The following is a 23,021-nucleotide window of genomic DNA, read 5'->3' as shown; positions in this document are numbered from 1 at the left end:
TATAGTATTTGTGCTTGATTCCGATTGCAACTTTCATCTCCATCCTTGGGCATCACTATTATCAAGTTCCTCTTACAACTATTAGTAGTTGGCATTGTAATATTAGGCATATAATTTTGCTGTTGTAAGTGATAACTCAGAATCAGATTTGACATTGTTGTAGTTATTATTGTAAGCCCATTTGTCTTGGCAAATTCATAGCAACATTGTACATAGGAATGAATTCAATAAAAGGAGATATATGTTGCATACCATTTGTTTGACGAAATGCCCATCTAATAGCATATATGATCAACATAATAGTTGTATGCAATTGTTTGTCAAAATATCAGTTGGATGTAGGTATGCATTTCATATCTAGTTTTCATGTTTATGCATTGAAAATACCAAAAAGAACTACATTTGCATATTAGTTCATTGTAAGAGGTATTGCAATATCATTTGTAAATATTCTAAATTTCTTAGCAGCATTCAAACTATATCAAACAATCTGTAACAGAAAAAAAAAAATTAGAAAAGAAAAAGACATCATACAAGTGTTTGACAATATTCCTTGAGCCAAAATCGGTTAGTTGGGCAAGGGATATTACACTGGCCCCCACCCCCGCCCCCCTTAGTACTGGTTGGGACCAACATTTGATTTTCTTTCCTATGGTTTTTGAACTTGAGTCAGGGCAATACATCCACATACTTGATTTCATTCTAAATTCAAGAGCATATTCATAGATTTATATTGCTTCATGTTAGATCTACTTCTACTACTTGCTAGCATTTCCATTTCTATCTCATTTCAAGGTTAATTCATAAAATGGGGTTTAACCAAGGAAAACCCCCCATCAACAAACTACAAACCCTTTTTCTTGCAAGATGTGGATCTCAAAAGGAAAAATAGGTTGCACATTTAGATATCCTTTTCGCTGTACTTTAGAGATTTGAAAACAATTTCAAGATCAAGCACTACTAAGTAGGGATGCATTGAGGCCCTACAAAGTCAGTCCTGCTCCCAAAAGTTGATCCTGCTAACAAATGTTGACCCTGCCAGACAACCAAACGATTTCTGAGTTTTGAAGATCTCACAGTTTCATGTCTAGATTGACAGAATTAATAGTTTTGGAGATCGTTTGACAACTCATTTAATAGTTTGTATTCTACAAGGTATATCATCCTTTCTTCTTCATTTCAATACACATTTCCATTTCCTTACATTCAACTTCATATTTGCATAGCTACTTGCCTAAAACCCTCTTAAGATCATGGAGGTGAGGGAGAAGTAATTCCAAGTAATTCACTCATTTTTTCATTAGATTACGAATTGACATTATCAGTTGTGTTAATCAAGCTTGCATTAGGAGGTGAATATTGCTTTTCTCCTTTCATTTGTGGTTAGGGTGGTTGATTCCATCCCCCCCTACATAGATACACATCTTATCGAGTGCTTCTATTTTTCACCTAAACACCTAGTTTAATTCTTGACTTTTCTTTGACCTTTCAAAAATTTGGTGAATGTATTAATTGAAGGGAAATGAGAGCATCCCAGAAATTCATCTGAGATCAGTATGCACATCCTGTATGCAATAGTTCCTTGTACAACATCTAATCAGCAAATACAAGTGCATACTACTATGCCATAAAAGCAAAAACAGACATAGTTGATTTCCCACAATTAAAACCTTAAAGGAAAGTGATTGCAATTTACCGATCTAAACAAAATTCAGCAGCATTACGACATACAGATTATTACTCTATAATCATAGAACTAGAAGAATGAGACATAATAGAGAACACATATATACGTGGGGAAAACCTTTATACAATACATTTTCAGCCTTCACATGGAAATTTACATCTTGCTCCATTCTAGAGAAAATTCGGCAGCATAACCCTGTCCAAATATCTTCTCATCTCACTCTTCCACTCTCTATTGCATTATAACATGCAATACTCCTTTTATGAACATCTTAAGGCCCAACAAAATGCCCATAAAAGAGTTGGGCATTTTTCATGGCTCAACCACCAAGAACCATGCACAATGCCACATGTACATGCAATAACAAGAAAAGGGCGTCCATCCCTTGAATAGGCAATGACAGCTTGTCATAGAATCCGCCAAAAATAATGGTCACAAGAGAAGTGTAAGGGAATCTGTCATACCAACCTATTTTTGGCATATTCTCTTACACACACCAACCACTCATTCTTGGGCGCCCAAATAGGCCTCATGTCATAAGATGCTCTTACACTTGTCATAGCTCATTCCTTAAATAGCTCTTACGCATCATAGGAATCCGTCATAACCATTTCAACCATGATCTCCTTCACACACTTCAAGATGCCGACACATGTAAGTGATCAACATGCCAACTAGACATGTACACTCACATTTACATATTATTTGCAAAAATACATTTTACAAGGTTGAGACACCTTATTCCTAACATTCTCCCACTTGTCGAACACCTTGTAAGAGCAACAGGAACATAATAGGAACTAACCGCTATAGGCCAAAAGGCCCACAGACTCTAAACACCATCTGAACTTCTCAGTGTCCACTAGTTTCGTTAATGCATCTACAACATTCTTCACAATATCTACCTTCTCCAAATTTACCTTTCCATCTTCCACCATATCTCTCACAAAGTGAAACTGCACATCAATGTGCTTCGTTCTGGCATAGAAAGTTGGATTCTTCGCAAGGCAAATAGCACTCTGACTGTCACACCAAATAGTAATCTATTCTGCATCAACACCAACATCAGAACACAATCTCTTAAGCCAAATGGCTTCCTTACAAGCATCAAAATTGATGAAACTATATCATCACAGCCATCCATGAAACAACATAAATCATAACATATGCTCTTGTGCTCCAACTAGAAACCTGTCCAAATAACACAAGCATAAGATCCATGCGATAACAAAGGCTACACACATTGCTACCGCTCCACTGTGCTCATGAGCTACACAAAAGCATCAAAAATATCAGCTTCTTAGCCCAACAAAACTATGAAGTCATCCTCCAGAAAACAAGATAAAACATCAGCCAGAACAACAACCAAACTGATTTGTCCAATCCAACTGATAAACCCATGAGATTGAAAATAGCATCCACAGTAAATGCTAACTCATCCAATCACCCATACCTCAAAGGTATCAAACACTAGAAAACTCATGCCAACAACATAACCAACCCATAAACTGCAACCTCAAGCTCTATGTGCAAACCAGTCGATGAAGACCAAACACATACAAGAACTCCCACTGCATGGATAATGTCGAATCTGAAAAATCAACGGCATACTGAGTCTACTGATAACAACACAAAGAAAGTGAATCCATGTAGTACCAAGGACCATCCACAAAGATATGCAAATCCTATAGCAAAAACACTGCAAGAAACATCTCTCTCATCCAGTCTCCACAAATCTCCTATGTTCTCCACATCCAACAAAGACAAGAGATAAAGGAACCAACTTGTCATCACCCAAAAACAATGAAGTACAAGTGATAACAATTTGACCACAAAAGAGTGACCACATAGCTCCAACAAATCTCAAAAACAATGTTATGTGAACCTAAACATCCAAGAAGATAACCAAAGCCAAAGAGAGAAACTGCAAACCATAAGCATGTAGCATGTCCTTCTACAAACACTTCTAAATGTCAACTGTGCCAAGTATGATCTCCTTCATAGCCCTAACAGAAAAGCCACAACTACATCCAAAACTATTCAACCTCAACAGATCAAACATAACTTGATATCATAAATCTTCATGGATGTAAGCCTCTCAAAGAAGATCAAACAAACTCCATTTCCCATTTTAGGAAATCAGCCCACTACCATCTCCTATTGTCATCATAAATGAAAGTACACCTCAAGGAGATAATCATGTTATCCATCTCTCGCAATGAATCCTCGAGAACCATCTAATTGGAGCTCAAGATCCACAAATATGAAAGAAAAGATAAAGCACCTGAAAGTAACATTGGGCAGTACCTCTCAAGTGATAAACTGCCAAGTAGACCAAGAGTGGGGAATGCGAATGCTCCTCCAAGATATGCAAGTCACCCTGTGACTTATCTAAGAACAAACTCCTCATAGGTCTCTATTGAACTCACGTCCAACAAAGGTGTAGGCTCCTCAGACTTTCTTCTGAAATCTCATCAAGAGTATACATCTCAACAACATGTATCTCATCTCAAGAGAACTCTAGCCTCACCTAAGTCTCCAAGTATCCACAAGCACCTGTAATCAATCACTCCATGCAAAACTTCACTACAACATAGCACTATCATGAAGTATCAAGCAAATGATCAAAGTACTTAATACCAAGAAACTAAAACAAGATCAATGTCAAAGCTCCAACCATGGAATCAGGAACATAATCATGACATCGTGATCTAAACCATCTCCTCCAAAGAGATAACATGCTTCATGTGATCATACTATAACATGTCACAACTCTAAACGCGTATCAAGAGTATACCATGACATAATAATGAAACCATCCTCATACCAAGGATAACATACCAAATAAAAGCATAAACCACACCTTTTCCAAGAACCCTGTGAGTCCTCAAGATGCAACCATCTCCACACACCATGAAGATAACAAATGCACCATGCAAATGTCAAAGATGCTTCTGCAGCAACAGGATCTAAGAAAAACCTCCAACATTTGCAAACACTCAATAAATAAATCAATGCCAAAAAACTCCCACTCAACCGTGGTACCAAGTCACCTATGGCATCATAAAATCCATCTCCTATATGAAGATCCAAACCAAACTAGGAACTAATCCTGCACTGTCACCCCATCAATGTCACAAGCTCCCACTAAACTGTGTATCCAAGCTATCCATGACATAATGATACAACATCCTCCAAATCTGAAAATCATCTAGGTCCACACATCACATTGGGTGAAACCAAGATCTCCACACTAAGGAAATTCACCATGCTTTAGGACTCCATAACTGACTATCCAAGTACTCAAATATCATCCATCCTCTCATCTCAAAGCAACCACACAAATGCACAAATGCCCACAAACAAGGCTAGCTAACAAGTCTGTACCAATACTGAATCAAATCTGGTGGATAGAGACAGTCCACATCCAAGTTATCCCACTGCAATTAAATGTGCGGCCTACCCACCTGATTGCATAACTTGTAGATCCAATCATTGCAACATGCAAACCCACTATCACATTAGTGACATATGCAAATGAGATCAAAGAGAATAATCATGTAGACAACATGACTCAAACACCAGATCAAGCACAAATCTGATTTGCCAATTATGTCCACATCAAGCACCATAGTCCAGGAATCCAGCAAAGCATCACCATAGAAATGTTGAGTGACTAATCACATACCAACATCTCCATGCAGAGAAAGAAAAACACCTCCTCTCACCATGCACAAAGAATACATGCATGTAGAACTACAACCATCTCATCTGGTACCACTCTAAAGGAACAAGAGTCCAGAAAATAGCTCTTCAGTAGATCCACAAAAAACCACAAGCTTTTTATTTCAACATGCAAAACTTGAAAAAACACTGTGTTTAAGAACACCCATGCACATCCACATCCACTTCTCATCTGGAAGACTCAAAGTCTGAAAAAAAATACCAAATAACTGAACCCAGAATAATAGATTATCATAGATGAACATCACCATAGACTTTTTAGGAAAATCTATAAACCCCTTGAATCCAATGAACAAGAATCCAAGCCATGCATGTATAAACATCCAAGAGGAAAACATAGTACTGGAACTTTAGGCCCACTTGTAGACCAATCCCACAACCGCTACTAGTACATGCATCTAAGAGAGAGAGACTATCCAGAAGCTTCCAGATCATCCAATGATCAACTCCATAGTCTCAATGCATTCCAGGTAACAAAAGAGACACCTTCAAATACCCATGCATCAAGAGTTATTCTGCTATCAACCAAGAGCTCCAGATCAATGTCATTTCAACATGACCAACTCTATTTTCTTTGTCTTCACCATCCTTTAAGAAATGTCTGCTGTCTCCTGAAAGAATAAATCAACTGCAAGACTTCCACTCATCAAAGGATTAATTATCAGTTAATTTCTTCAAAACAAACTTCTTCAAGTTTTGCAGGCTAAGAAATCTTAATAGAAGAAATACCCAGAACCAAAAAAATCTGTGAATCCTCCCATGCAAACAACATGCAATTCACAAAAATGGGCTCTGATACCAATTGAAGGGAAATTAGAGCATCCCAAAAATTCATCTGAGATTAGTATGCACATCCTGTATGCAATAGTTCCTTGCACAATATCTAATCAGCAAATACAAGTGCATACTACTATGCCATAAAAGCGGAAACAGACATAGTTGATTTCCCACAATTAAAACCTTAAAGGAAAGTGATTGCAATTTACCAATCTAAACAAAATTCAGCAGCAATACGATATACAGATTATTACTCTATAATCATAGAACTAGAAGAATGAGACATAATAGAGAACACAGATATACGTGGGGAAAACCTTTCCAGGTAAAAAACCCCACCCTCCAAACCATCAAGCTAATGTATTATTCAATAACAAGTTACAACACATTTTCAGCCTTCACATGGAGATTTACATCTTGCTCCATTCTAGAAAAAATCCGGTAGCATAACCTTGTGCAAATATCTTCTCATCTCACTCTTCCACTCTCTATTGCATTACAACATGCAATACTCCTTTTATGAACATCTTAAGGCCCAACAAAATGCCCATAAAAGAGTTGGGCGTTTTTCATGGCTCAACCACCAAGAACCATGCACAATGCCACATGTACATGCAATAACAAGAAAAGGGCGTCCATCCCTTGAATAGGCAATGACAACTTGTCATAGAATCTGCCAAAAATAGCAGTCACAAGAGAAGTGTAAGGGAATTTGTCATACCAACCTATTTTTGACATATTCTCTTACACACACCAACCACTCATTCTTGGGCGCCCAAATAGGCCTCATGTCATAAGATGCTCTTACACCTGTCATAGCTCATTCCTTAAATAGCTCTTACGCATCATAGGAATCCGTCATAACCATTTCAACCATGATCTCCTTCACACACTTCAAGATGCCGACACATGTAAGTGATCAACATGCCAACTAGACATGTACACTCACATTTACATATTATTTGCAAAAATACATTTTACAAAACAAATAATAATAAGAATAAGAATTATACAAGGTTGAGACACCTTATTCCTAACATTAATACTGCTAGTAAATTATATGTATGAAGGAATAAATGACAAAATTTTAATGAATCTACAATAGTGAGTGGGACATCGTAATTTTTATTGAAATCTTTTTTTTTTGAAAATATGATGATTTATGTTGACATGTCTCATTTGAAGGAATTTATTAAAAATAGTTAGATAAAACCTCCATAGATGGAACCCCTCTAGTTAAGCTGAGAGGCTTTCTACAATAGCAGCAATCTTCAATGTAAGCATTTTCCATTTTGAAAAAAAATTGACGTTTATTTACATGTCAGAAAAACAAAATAGAAATAGACTAAATATAATTATAATTAAAATCATGAAAATTGCAGAGGAAATGGAAGTAAAAATGAGGCAGATCAAGAGTCTCGAATCATTTCCTCACGCCTCTTAGGCTCACATAAATATGGGATGATGAAAATTATGGGATTATAAAAGTAGACGCCTCGAGAAGGATATCTGCACTTCTCAAAACACTAGAAAAAAATCACTTTAACTTTAAATATGTTTATGTTTTTTAAGCATGTAGTCCTCATTACAATTTTTTAAAAATGTCTAATTTTGAATTGTATTAAGTTTTATTAATTTTTTTACTTTTTATTTCTTATGAATGTAGATTTTTCATCATATTTTAAGGTTTTTGATATATATATATATATATATATATATATATATATATATATATATATATATATTCTAGTTATAATTGATTTGAACTCAAAACATAATTAAAAAATAGCATAAGAACTTATGCATACATATCTATATTAGTGCGACAATTTCTAATATTAAGTCATATATCTAATGTAAGTCTCATCTACACTTATCAAAACACTGGAAAAAAATCACTTTTACTTTACCTTAGAATTCATTTAAAAGTTATGTTTTGTAAGTATGTAGTTCTCATTACAATATTTAAAAAATGTATAATTTTAAATTATATTACATTTTATTAATGCTTTTACTTTTTATTTCTTATGAATGTAGATTTTTCATCAAACATTAAGGTTTTAGAGAGAGAGAGAGAGAGAGAGAGAGGCTATTCTAGTCATAATTTATTTGAATTCAAAAATTATTAAAAAGAGGCAGTAAGAAGTTATGAAAAAATATCTATATTAGTGTGACAATTTTATATTTTAAAAATTATAATTTTATTCTTTGTTAAAAAAAAAAAAACCATCACGTAATAGTCATCATTAGAAAATCTCACAAAATTTGCTTAATCTTAAAAAAATGTAACCCCAATGTTATGAGTTCATAAGATGACATAGTTGTGTAAAAAGGCAAATGCCACCACATAAAACACATTTTGTATGAGATATGAATCTATTGTGAGGTTTTTACTCATATCGTAATTTTGAATAAATAATTACACCTAGAATACAGGTCCAAATAATTAAGAAACTTATAACATGATAAAACAATTGTAAATTATGAATAGCATTTTAATTTTTTCAACATAATAATTTTTAATATTTTAAAATGTAATTATATATTTTTAAATTTTTTAATTAAAATATTACAATAACATTAATTATACTTAACTATATTCATTTAATAATACTAATATTATATATAAACTACAATTCTTTTACAGAAATAATAGTTTTAATTTTTTAATTTAATTATTAAATTAAAATATTATAATAAGATTAATTATATTTAATTATATTTATTTAATAGTACTAATATTATATATAGCCTACAATTCTTTAGTAGAAATATTAGTTTTAATAATCAATAATAAAAATTAAGTAATGACATTAAAATAAATCTATACAAAATATCTATAACTTGCATCATAGTGAGAACATCCATCCAATTTTTTTTTTATGTGAGCAATTGTAAAATTCAAATCATCACTAACTTTATGCACTTTAAAAACTAGTGTCACATTAGTACTTGTCTTTAGTTTTTATATAAATATAGTTTTAATTTAATAAATTTATTATAGTTTATAAATATTTTAATTAATAAGAATATTATATTTTTATATTTTTGTATAATGATATTAATTATAATTTAAATTTATATATTATTTATTAATATAATTATTTATATATATGTTTAGTTGCATATGTATCATGTGATATTATTATATTATAAATAAACTATAATATCTTTATAATAATAATATTTCTTAAATGATTATATAATATATGAAATATTTGTTTTAGTATTTTTAATTGAATAACAAAAAATATATTATAGTGTAAAAAAATAATAATATAAAAATATAAAAATATAAACCAACCTACTTACATTAAAAAATATTAAAAATGAATCACATTCACTTTAATAAAAATCAATTAACCAGAATTCATCCAATTAATTTGCATCTATGCTTTGCTATGCAACATATTAGTTTGATAACAAAAATTAAAATTAATTAATGCTTTGCTATGCAACATATTAGTTTGATAACAAAAATTAAAATTAATTAATTCTGAATCGTACAAACTAAAAAATTTAATTACTAGTTAAAGCCTAAAATTCAAAATGTGTAACAATAGTACTTAGCCAACCCATACTGAGCACCCTTCAGGTAATGAATAATTTATTTGTATAAAACATAAAGCTAAGCACCTTAGTATAAAAGGTATGACTAACAATTTTGTGGATAAGACGTGGCCGCTACGTAACATCTCAGGTCCCTCTGCGTAGGTTCGGACAGAAAAGTCACAAAACTGTGTTACTTTATAGGAGCAAAGTGGACATTGATTTCAATGTTAATCACAGCTCACATATTATGAGCTCACATATTATTTCATCTGCAATGGCGACTCCACTCATTCCACAAATCAAGCTGGGCAGTCAAGGATTGCAGGTACTGCTAACTTTTGTGTCTTTCTTTCATCCCTGATCTACTTTCGAAGGATTTATATATATATATATTTGGAATTGGCATGAACAATTGTTGTAGGTTTCTAAGGTGGGATATGGATGCATGGGGCTTACTGGATTGTACAATGCACCTCTCTCTGAAGAAGATGGAATTTCCATGATTAAGTATGCATTTGAGAAAGGCATCACCTTTTTTGACACAGCAGATGTTTATGGCTCCGGTACCAACGAAACACTTGTTGGGAAGGTGAGCTTGATTTTTAGAAGAGCCCAATCGGTCTGGCCATATCAGAAAACGTAGATCAAATCATTTACAGGAATATTGAGCGATGCTTGTCCAGCTAATATTGCTATACAGTCCATAGATCAGTAGAAGTGGGTTTATTTCTCTAGTATATATTAAAAATTTCTTTGTTCTCACTTTTGAGTGATTGTTGGCTCCCACCTTTCAGATTCACTGTAGCTCCTGTGTATTGGTTCTTATTTTGATAATTATATTTGTTTGTTAAAAGCTATCGAATTCGTATAGGTTTGTAGGATCAATATCAGTTTAGGGTGACTTAATATAAATGCCTTTGATTTTGTCCTCACTCAGAGACTTTCAGCAATTTTGATTGTTTGGTTAAGTAATAAATGTACTCTCAAAAGAAAATCTATTACTCACCTAATTTGATTTGTTATTAAGAGGGTTTTTCAACTTAATGTTTGCCTAGCTATTATCAGGTTATAAACTAATTGTATGTAATACTAAAACTTGATCATGGGCAGGCCCTGAAGCAACTCCCCCGTGAAAAAATTCAGATTGCAACCAAGTTTGGGATTGTATTTACTGATGGAACCATGTATGCCAAGGGTTCCCCAGAGTATGTTCGGAAATGTTGTGAAGCAAGTCTTAAACGTCTTGATGTGGATTACATCGACCTTTATTATCAGCATAGGATAGATACATCAATTCCAATTGAAGAAACGGTAAACACAGCCTGCACCTATTTGCATCAACTCTTTTGAAAATACAATAGATGCAAAGTAATGAACTTCATTTTTCTTTTTTCTTTTGCTTCTTAAAAAACCATCTATTTTGGAGCATGCTTTATATGTTGGCCTCGTAGAGATTTGAATCAATCTATCAAGTGTATATGCTTTGATAAGACTTTATTTATTGCATGCATATTCATGACAATTTGTTTCAAACATCGTATGTGACTTTTCTGTGGCAATGATTGTAGATTGGAGAACTAAAAAAACTTGTTGAAGAGGGGAAAATAAAATACATTGGACTATCAGAAGCCAGTGCTGACACCATTAGAAGAGCACATGCAGTACATCCTATTACTGCGATTCAGCTTGAATGGTCTGTTTGGACCCGTGACATAGAGGAAGATATAATCCCTGAATGCAGGTCTTTTCAAACTTGGCCAAACATATATTGTTTTAGTTTATTACTTGAATCAATAATTTTAAAGCCAACAACTAATAATCTTGATGTCAAGAACATATCATTTTTTAAGTCAATGTCCATTTGATACTATCTTCCATAGTTTTCAAACTTGGATTTAGAGAGTGCTTGGCAAACCCAAAATGATCAACTTGGACAGTACTCTGATAAAAATGGCAAACAGATATTTGAAAAGGACAGTATTTTTTAAACAATATAAATTTATCTAATATTGATGCAGAGCCCTCTGTATTTACCTTCAAGGAACCGTAGTTCAACTCAAAGGTTCACAATATGCTGGAACACCCTCAAGGAACTAAGTACATCTCAAAGACTTCAATAGAGAACCCTTACATTATACACCAATAAAGACAACATTCACATAATCAGATTTCTATGTCTGATTACATTGTTTATAACTTTCATTCCTAAACTTTTCTTACCAAACCCTTTGGAGGAATTGTTCCAAATTAGGAATAATAAAACATATCCCAAGATGAGCCAAAAATAATAAATACATTGCAAGTTATAGTCTCTGTACGTAGATCCATTATCTTTGTCACAAACCAGAAGTAAAAACAGTAACCCTGTCTAGGGCATCGGATATATTTCACAAAACAAAGTCAAATAACACCAAACCGATTGCAAAGTATCCATTTGTGAGTCTAGTTTCCAAATCTGTAAGCCATTTATTTTTCCCATTCATAAATCATTATATAAGATCAAATCTTTGTCTGCAACACCATTGAAGGTATTTAAAAACCAGTTTTCACTCAAATCTTCATAACTTTAACAAATATAAATGAAAATGATTCAAACCAATTGGAAATGAAAGTTAGTTCACATATCTTTCCAATGAATATGATTAAAGGTCTTGAGTCTCCAAAATGTGTCTGTACCACATGCTGCAATATGATTGTATTCAGAGAATCTCAAATCTGCAAATACCCACTTTCACCAAAATGCTCATAACTTATTCATTTCTTCATAAAATTGAACCAAACTAAAAGCATGAGAAGAAGAATTCATCATACTATCTATCCATTACTATATTACATGGTTTCCAGGTTGTACATGGCCGTACAAGGCCTGGAAACAACACTAAAAGTAAAACACCAATCAAAACCACAACAATAGAATGCACCAAAAATGTATAAAAATATTTTCTCTTCTCCAATATTGATTTGGTTCGACCATACAATGGTATTTATATTCATTTGATAGTTATAAACCTTCCTAACTACCCCCACGACCAACCATCTACCCTTTTACATCATTTCTGTATTATTAGCAACTTTCTCAATGTTGCAGTTTACAACTTTTTATGCAACTTTTACATTTTTGACAAAATGGCTTTATAGCCTTTACAACTTGTCCCAAATACAACATAAATGACTAAAATGGATTTAAATATATCAAATAAGGAATCTTAACTTTCTCATGTTCTTGTATTTTAGGTGCTCCTGCACCAAATATATAGCTACAAAATGTGTCGAATGACCTTGGTGGGGGTTTGAGGGGCAACTCCTCTCACCAGAATTTGAGGGCAGCAACCTTTGTGGGGTCTGGGTGCAGTGCATACCATTCTGACAATCCTTTAAAATAAAAACAATGCTTGTAAAGCCATCTAATTCATGTTTTTCCCCTCAAATTTGACATGTTGGAGTTTAGATGGAAAAGCTCACCAATTTTTTGGCAAGTCTGGGCAAATTTGGGAAAAACTGAAAAAAACTTGTTGGATGAGCCTCGCGAAATCTCACACAGCAAGAAAAAATGCGAGTTCTCATGACTTGCCGAGTATTTAATCTATGCTACTTATGCTGTCACTGTAGTTGCTTTTTCTTTCCCACAGAAGATATATTTGCACTACGAGAACTATTTACCTATGTAATTGTCAAAGGGGAAGATGATTCTACAGGCAAAACATCTACATAACATTCTTAATGTAAGAAATCTTCCAGCCGAAAGGTAGTTAATAAAATGCACCAGGCATCAGTTTTTTCTGTGCAATTAGGTTTGCTTGATTGGTTTTTTCATCAACTGTTGATTCTTGTAGTTATCTATAAGCAGCAAAGTGAAACAAAGTTTGAAGGCTTCTTAATTAGGTGTCAAAATATTTCTAATGACTTAGATATTCCAATGAACAAATATTCAACATTGATATAAAATTTCTTATGCTCTATCTCAATGTAACTTCCTACTGAACTCGAACATCGATATTGCTGAAAACTGACGTGTGACTGCTATGGCCTTCCCATTTAGATTGTTTATTCTTATTGCCTTCCCAGCTGTATTCTACGCTGCTGAAATTTTCTTATATAATCATAATATTGCCTCATCCTCAAGTATACTATCATATAATTAGCATGTTTTCCTTTTAGCGGATGAAAACAAAATGCTAGAAATGACCAGTTGAGCTAACAACAGAACACCACATCGTATCATAGATCTGACAATTCAACAACTTGAATTCTCTAAACAAGTTAATGTGGAAAAATTCAACTTGAGGTTGTGCTTCTGCATGTCAACTGAAACCTGCAAGATTACAAGTTGAAGATCTCTATGAAGTAGTCAAAAACATTTCGGGACTATATCAGCGCCTCTGCTACATGTCTTCTAGCTTGTGCTGCTCTACAGCTTTCCCAGCTACCTCCTGACCTCTCCTACTCTTAGTTGGAATGCATCCCAATTCAGATCCAACTCTGAAACAAGATAGATGCTCACTGAAAGAACCAAAAGGCATATTTACACATACATTGAATCAGTAAATTGATTTAGAAGACTCAAAATGGCATTTCAACTTAACAATTGGGATGTGGAATGCCTTGGCTTCCATTCTAGCTGTTGGTTGTGTTGTGTATTGCATTTAAGTTCAGTCAACGATCATATAGTCTGCTTGATGCATTCAGCAACAGTTGATTGTAGCGATTCATTCAGTGGGATTTAAATATGCTTGAAAAACTCTTTGTCAAACAAATGTGACTCATCACTGTGTTTCACATTTATAGATGCTGACTTTTTTAAGTGATCCTTAGTGTCTACATCAACTTCAACCTTATTTATCTACCTGCATCATTTTTTATGCCATCAATCTTTGAAGGACGAATCTGGACATTTTGGTTACACAAACCATCCAACTAAATTACCAAATTCTTTCAACCAATCAATTTGTGACCAACTGCATCTCAATATATAAATGCTTTCTCCCCTAAAGCTCATACGTTGAAAATTTGAAGTATTCCCTTCTACCCACTCTGAGATTTCCTTTTCTGTACCTCTCCATTGAAATTGATTCATATCACTATTTTAAGAGTCTTATTAGAATAGAACACTCCCCTTGAAGGTGTCCAATATTGAACTGCTTACATAAGTTTAAAGTTTTATGCTTAATTTGAGCCATTTCTAAGTTTGGCATGACGTACCTCTCTTTTAAGCTGATAAATGGCAATGCTCAAATTACTACTCCATAGTCCTTTTAGTCAAATGATGTCCGTACTCTACTCTAAACATGGATTTTCTCATGCACTTGTTTGATGTCTTCTTTTTTGTGCTCATAATGTTTGTGGCAACCTTAAACTTGAATTCCTTAAAAAATATCTTATTATTATACTATATGGGAATACCTGTGGCTGTGAACTCAAGCTCCTTATCCTCCTCCTTAGATTGGCTGTTTGTTCCTTTTGATTGCCCAAGTGGAATTATTCTCTTGCTTCTGCTGTTCTATGTGAATGGCTTGCAATTTTAAGTTTCAAAGTTTGGGAAACTACTCTTGATGTGTGCTCTTCATAGCTTGTCCTTGCACACTGCAACAAATGGAACTAGGCAAAAGTAACTCAAAACACATAAAAGTTTAAAAGATAATGATTTGAGTACTTTGATATGAATTTGACAAATTTGTAATTATTTGCAAATACTTAATAACATACGCCAAATGTAATGTCCTCAATTGTACAACTCTAGGAAATGGTGATTTATCAAACATGTGTCAGCTAAAACAATCATCAAGTGACTAATGTAGATGCAAACCATTGCTGATCATCAATAATGCAAAATTGCAAATGCAAATTATTTTAAATCAAACTTATACATCCAAACAGAAAATTCAAACCTTCATAATGCTGGTATACATCCTCAAATGCAACATATATAACAGTACTAAATTATATTTGTCAAATATATCAAATATGACTGCTGATTTATGACCAATTGTTATGGGGTATGATACTATCATTCACCAATGGTTTTATGGAACTCTTACACTGCAATCAACCCGATATGAAAGTAGAGTTGGATATGAGTGGCTAGAAAAATGAGAAAAGTAATAAACATGGAAACACCAACATAGAAATCCTAGATTTTATTTATATCTCAAACGGCCAATGTAATCATAATGGAGGCAACGGAAACAACAACATATCCTCATAAATAATTCATATTGGGTCTGCAATTAGTCTCAAAATGCATTCCAATTAGGCAAAAAATATATGTATGTTTGTATTATTAGACGAATAATTGGTAAAATATTGGATGGTTCATTTACAAAGAACAAATTGTTCTGCTAGAGTTTACAATCGAAATGTTTCCAAAAAGAAACATACAAATAATAAAAATAATCTATTATACAATTTATTTACAATGTCTAGAAGTGACCATGAAAATGGAGATAAAATAATTTAGGAGATATTATTTTAATACCCTTTCTTAATGGCCAACTTATTAACGAGACTAAGCTGCCCTCTAAATTTGAGAAACTAGTCATGAAGTAGGGATTTGGTGAGAATATCAGCAATTTGGTCAGTTTTAGAAACAAACTATAAATCCATGGATCCATCTTCAACTAGACGACAGATAAAATGACAAAGAATATCAATATGCATAGTGTGCCCATAGAAGACTGGATTTTTGGCAAGTTTGATGACCCCTTGATTGTCGCAAAAGAGAGGTGAAGGGCCTTCTTGAGGCACGTGGATGTCGGAAAGCATCTTATGAAGCCAAATTGCCTCACCACTTGCTTTGAGTGTGCTTCTTCCGGGGTCCAAGTAATAGCACCTATGCCCAAACTTAAAACATAACTGGAAGTACACTTTTTGTCATCAACAAAGCCACCCTAGTCAAAGTCTGTGTAACTGATGAGTCAGGCGTCTTTGGTTCATCCATAGAGAATACCAAAATCAGGAGTGCCCTTGACACAGCGCATGATGCATTTTGTTGTAGCCTAATGATTGGAGGTGGAAGCTTTCATAAAGCAACATATGTAACTCATTGCAAAGCTAAGATCAAGTGTAGTGGCAATAAGATATATCACACTGTCTGCTAGTTGTTTGAATGCAGATTCATTCTCAATAAGAGAACCAAATTTGGCTGATAACTTGAGACCAAACTCCATAGGTGTAGATGCAAGTTTACAATCTTACATTCTGAATTTTCCACCTAAGCCTATGCATAGTTAGACTGAGAGATGAAATGCAGTGTGACTACTGCCAAACCCTGACACCTAGGCAATAATGAAGAAGTCCAAGGTCGGTTATGTCAAAAAGTGACAAAGATTCTCTTTGATTCCTTGAATGAACAATTTGGAACTGCCAATGGTAATCAAATTATTGAGATATATAACTAGAATGATGTTATCATTGTCAATGGTCTAACATACAAGTTTGAGTTAGAAGCACTCCTCTAGAAACCTCGATCTGTGAGGTATTTATAGATTTTCATGTACCATGCCCAAGGAGCCTATTTGAGGTCATAGAGTTCTTTTACTAGTTTGAGTACTTATCATTCTTTCCTAGCAACCATGAATCTAGGAGGTTGTGTCATGTACACTTCTTTTTGTAACTCACCATTAAAGAACTCACTCTTGAGGTCCATTGATGGACCTTCTAGTTACACTGAGCCACCATGGCAACGACTAATTTGATAGTGGTCATCTTTGCAGTAGGAGCAAAGGTCTCTTCATAGTCAATTCCTTCCCACCGAGAGAAGTTTTTGGCAACAAGGCAAGCCTTGTACTTATCTAAAGAACCATCAACTTTGTATTTGACTTTGTAGACCCATTTGCAACTAACAAGTTTCTTTCCTTAAGGATGATCTGACAGTACCCAAGTGTAAATTTTCAATAGGCTATGATGCTCAATTTGCATAGCTTTTTTTGAATCAAGTATTCCTTCAACCATTGTGTATGTTTGAGGTTCATACACACTGTGAATGTTGGTCATGAGAGAAAAATTTACAGTGTCACAAGGTTTGCTCTTCTTTCGAGTAGTTCCACCCTCGATGAGCTCATCGTCCTGAAGATCACCAATTGTCTTAGCCTACCATTTAGGTTGGAGCGTAGAAGTGCTAACCTTTGAAGCAAGTGGTTCAAGGGGATCATCATCATCAAATGGAAGATCAGATAAATCTAGAGCAAATCTAGGTCATGTGGTTGTATAGGTGAGCTTGTAGGAGGAGTGTAATGGCCCCACTAATTAGAGTTAGATTGGAACATTAGTACCTTCAAAAATAGATGTTAGGTTTGAATATCATCAAGTTTAAATATATTATTCTAGCCATAGTTCTGGCCATTGCCTCATTCTTATCTAGCCATTTATATAGGGTTACTCATCTCTCGCACTGGCACGATAGCCATTTATACGAAGATCTCACTTCTTGCACTGGTACTATAAGATTCATTACTCATTTAGCCATTTATACAAGGGATATAGTTACTTCTCACACTGGCACCATAAGCCATTTATACGAGAGGACACATCTCATGCACTGACACTATGAGTTAACATTATCCTCTAGCCATTTATACGGTGTTGTGATAATCCCTTGCACTGGCACGATAGTAATTTATACGATGATTACATCAACCTTCCGCACTGGCACTATAAGGATCTATTAATCCAATTTAACCATTTGGATAGAAATGCTCAATTCCTCTATTGGCACTTAGCTATTATATATTGTTTAATGTAATGTCTATAATGATACTACAAGACTATAAGAATTTATCCTCATTATTTCTATTTGTTTGATAAATATCATCATTTTAAATCAATATCCATTTCCATGAATACAATAGTTACATATTCATTATGTATTAAATAACATATTATATTATTTGTAGAAGATTATATGTTTATATATCCTCAAATGTTGGAAAATCTATAAATATGAAATTAGTACCTTAAATTACCTTTTATGCTTCGTGGGACCCGGTGTTCCTAACCTTAGAGATTCCCCTTTATCTTGACCCAAAATATGGTTGTGCCTTGCTTTAATTCAGATGATACCTTATGTAATGAGGGATATTCATGCCTTATCAATACCTTCGAATGCTGCCCTATGTCTGACGTAGAAGCCACATGGATTCTCGGTGAATGCGTGCGTTACCCTCTTTATTTCCTCTCCCTTATTTGTGCACTTCGTACTCTATGTTTTAGCAGGATCTTTTCCCTCCTTCGTAGGTGGTGTGTATAATTCTCCGACAGCTCTTACCCCACGTGACCCACTTCTCTTTCTCCACGTCCTCGCTTGAAACACCTAGTTGTGCTTGTACCTTTTAATAGTTTCTTGAACCCATCCGTACTTGTATTTAGGGGCCCTCGATGTTATGTTATGTCAGGTTATCAACGGTGTCCACCTAGGCAAGTGCTATGCCTTGTTATATTATAAAGCTTGTTTGGCTTGAAGATGCTATTCCTTAAGTGGAGGCCATGTTGTTTCTTAGTGAATCTGCCTATGGGAATCTTCCTTGCGATGGAATATCCCGTGGCCGATATGTGTTTCACTTCATTGGTTTGCACAATTCTATGTATAATGTCTTTTTTTTTCTTTTTTTTTCTTCACATGCTGAGCACGATTAATATATGTGTTGGATATTTAATACATCCAAAGGAGGGGTCGCGCTCTTTATTTAGTGAGTATTCTCCACTAATATTTGGTTATTATTTATATTTACATAATAGTATATTTTAGTGCTAGTGATTAGTCACAAATTGATATCATATTGACATTACTAATTACTTTGATTACAGAATCAAATATTATATTAATACCAATGATTAATTAGTAATATTGATTATGATTATATTCAACTTACTTGTTATGATAAATAATGCATTTATTGTTAAAGTAGTACTTAGGTCAATTATGATTGATATTAGATTGCATGATTAAGGGGGCATGTTACAAGGAGTTGAAGGAGAGGTAGGAACATGAACACTTATAGCCTTCTCACTTGAAGCCCTCCAATTAAGTGGACCTAATTGGAGGCAAATATCCAAGTCTTGAGCTTGGAGGGAATGATTCCTTGAATTCATAACTAGAGGAGAGAGCTGAAATGGTCCTTGTTCCTCATCTAAGATTATATCAAAACTGAACATGAGATGATTAGTCTGGATGCCAACTAGGTGATTGGCTTTGTGATTATCACTGTAGCTAGTGAACTTGAGTTTCTAGCTCTTGGCATCTAACTTGGTGCATTTAGCATCAGGGATCCAGACAAATGCATGTAGCCAAAATTTTAAAGGTGACTGATTCTTGGGTTATAGCCTGACTTGGTCTCTTTTAGAGTCTTCTTCTCAACAACCACTGTAGGAGAGAGGTTGAGAAGATAGACTACAATGTGGACATCTTCAGCCCTAAATTTCTTTGGAACTTGCTTGTGTTCAAGCATAGGCCATGTCATTTTAGTGATCATGTGGTTTCAATACTCAATGACACTTTTTTGGTGAGGGATGTAGGGTATTGTTAATTGGCACTTTATGCCATGTTGATCACATAAATGGGAGAAGGCAGAGGAATAAAACTCTCTCCCATTGTCATTTCTAAGAGTAATACTATGTTGACTAGACTCTTTTTCTACAGATGATTTGAACTTTTGAAATATAGCAAATACCTTTGATTTTTACGAAGGAAATACACCTACATTTTACGACTGAAATCATCAACAAAAAGTAAAATATACTTGGACCTAATGAGAAAGGGAGTAGCCATAGGTCCACAAACATCAACATGGACTAGTTGTAATAACTTAGAAACTCCAGGAGTCATCATCTACAAAGGAGTGTGATGTTGCTTCCCAATTTGACATGCTCCACAAACTCCATGTTTTTGGGTTTCAATCTCTAGTATTCTAGTGACAATATTTTCCCGAACAAGCTGAGAAATATAGTGCATAGTGCATATTCAAGTGTCCATACTGTTGATGCTAGAGTAGTAATAGAGGAGCAATAGGCTGCCATAGAAAGCTCTTGAGAATCTTCGGAGTTAAATAGTTTTATAAAGACCACGATCTTCAACACCAATGTGAACTATGGACTGAGTTTCCCGATCGATGGTATTGCACTAATGGGAACTGAAGGTTATGTCAAGCCAAGGAGGTCTCAAAATATAAGTGATAGAGATAAGATTGAGTTCCATGCTTGGAACATAGTACACATCAAGGCAAATCACTTTCCTTTTTCTAGACTGAATTTGGATATTGCCTCTTTTGGCAATGGCGTACTCTTCTCCAAAAGTAATTGAATTTGAGAATGGATGAAAATCTATGAACCAATCCCCATGATGAGTGAAGTGGTAGGAGGCACCTGAATCAATATACTAGGTATAGGATTTTACATGATCTGCAAGTCTTTTAGCTATAAAGACATAAAAGGCAGATTCACTTGGCTCTTTGTGCTCTATAGCATGCACTTGAGGTTGGGAACTAGATTACTTGGCTTGAGAAGCCAAGCATTTCCGACATTTCAACTTCTATGGGCCTTCTAATGATTGAGCAGAAGGATTCTCCTGAGAAGGCTTAAGTGTTAGAAGATGAGATGGTACCATTGTCAAATTACTGTTTTCTATGATCTTGTCATAGAAGCATTATATAGAGATTGGAAAATGAAAGATCAGAATGAGTGGAAGCAACGTTGAGAGTCTCAACAAACTGCTCATAGGAAGAGGAGAGTCACTTTAGGGTGATCACCACTATGTCTTTATCTTCCATTTTGTGTCCAATGGATTCCAATTGATCATGAATATCCTTGATTTTATTGAGATGCTCTTGTAGGGAAATCAGATCATCCATCATGACCGAGAAGAAGCATATTCTTCAGAAAGAATGCATGACTTTTGTTTGAGGTTTCATGCAAACCTTTCAAGTGGCTCCAAATTTATACATTTGTCTTATCAGAAGGAACCTGTGGGAGCTGATCATCAATGACAGAAAGTTTGACAAGCATGATAACTTCTCAATTTTCATCATCAAATTTATCCTACTCTTTTCCTTCATCTGTAGGATGAGTAGATGTGTCTAAAACAATATTTTCAATGCATCTATATTCAAAGATGGTCGTCATGCACTTCTTCCATGTGTTGTAATTTCTACCATCAAATTTTTGCCTACTTTTCAAGAAAATGTTCGTCAAAGATGCCATTGCATGCTTTTTAAGGAACAAAACATGAGAAGACTAGATGGCTGAATGCACACATTTGAATGTGCTAATTATAGAGGCAGATATAGGCACAAATTTCAATGTGAATCCATAGGCCCAAAACTAAGGACAAAAAAAAATTAGACAGCTACAAAATTTTGTAGACAACCTAGTTGAGATCTCAAAACACTGACCAAGAATCTTTAATTAGATTTCAACTTGACCAAAAAATCAGAGGATTTCAAGAAAATCCTTGTTGGCAGAGAATGGAGGTCTCCAATGGCAGAAGGAAGAGTTGAAATAGCTTCAGAAATGATCCTCTCATAGATCAAAATTCTTAGAGATTGAAAAAAATGATTGTTTGGAGCAAAAGAAATGTTTTTGAATTTGTGCAAAAGTCGCAAATAGATGCATCAAGTGCCTCCTAAGTGTAGAAACACAACCCATCACAAGCAAAAACATGACCAAAAAATATGAAAAACTTGCATCTAGGGTTTGTAGGTAGAAGTAAACATGGCTGTCACAAATGAAGACAATTTGTAGGATAAAAAATTACCTAAGAATTGTTGATTCAAGGTGAGAAAATGAAAGCATTAGTGATAGAAAGTCTTGGAAAAAATAGCAAAATACGGGTGATGTGAAATAGAGTTGTGATCGCAACCACAAAAAGAACATATACGATAGAAAAATGACCACGGTATGGTCATTTTAGTTTGAGAGATACTGACGTCTGAACAAGTCTCACCCAAACAATCTCTTCTTTCGCCCTTAAGCTTTCAAACTCCATTTTGTGAATCTGAAGTTTGGCCTTTTTTACCTTTTCATATCCTTCATAAGTGTTACCCATATTTTAGTCTTGTAAAAATTTAAGTAACTGCTGGAATTTTTAAAACCTCGCTTTTTGAGTCATTGAACTTTGAACTTGAACTCAATTAAGTTCAAGGTTTAAGTTTAGAAGTTGTTTCAAGTACCAAGTCGGTCTTGTCATTATCTTTTGTTTCATCGCGTCGGTTATTAAGTCCCAACTTTGAACTTGAATTGTTGAACCTCAATGTTCAAGGTTCAAATTTTAGAGTCT

General features: G+C 34.4%; 1 protein-coding gene across 1 annotated transcript in view; it reads left to right on the top strand.

The window, feature by feature from the left end:
• Positions 1–9,986: 9,986 nt before the first annotated feature.
• Positions 9,987–23,021, top strand: part of LOC149533485 (putative aldo-keto reductase 1) — a 45,462-nt gene continuing 32,427 nt past the window's right edge. The window contains exons 1-4 of the mRNA XM_089807484.1: positions 9,987–10,085; positions 10,182–10,349; positions 10,871–11,071; positions 11,329–11,501. Of these exons, the coding sequence (XP_089663610.1) occupies positions 10,008–10,085; positions 10,182–10,349; positions 10,871–11,071; positions 11,329–11,501 (620 nt within the window). The 5' untranslated portion in view covers positions 9,987–10,007. The remainder of the gene's footprint in view (positions 10,086–10,181; positions 10,350–10,870; positions 11,072–11,328; positions 11,502–23,021) is intronic.

The sequence above is a fragment of the Cupressus sempervirens genome, chromosome 10 (genome assembly GCF_028749045.1).
Source record: "Cupressus sempervirens isolate cs-2001-9-10 chromosome 10, ASM2874904v1, whole genome shotgun sequence".
NCBI lineage: Eukaryota > Viridiplantae > Streptophyta > Pinopsida > Cupressales > Cupressaceae > Cupressus > Cupressus sempervirens.
Note: the sequence above shows the minus strand (reverse complement) of the source record. Positions and strands in the feature narration are given on the sequence as shown.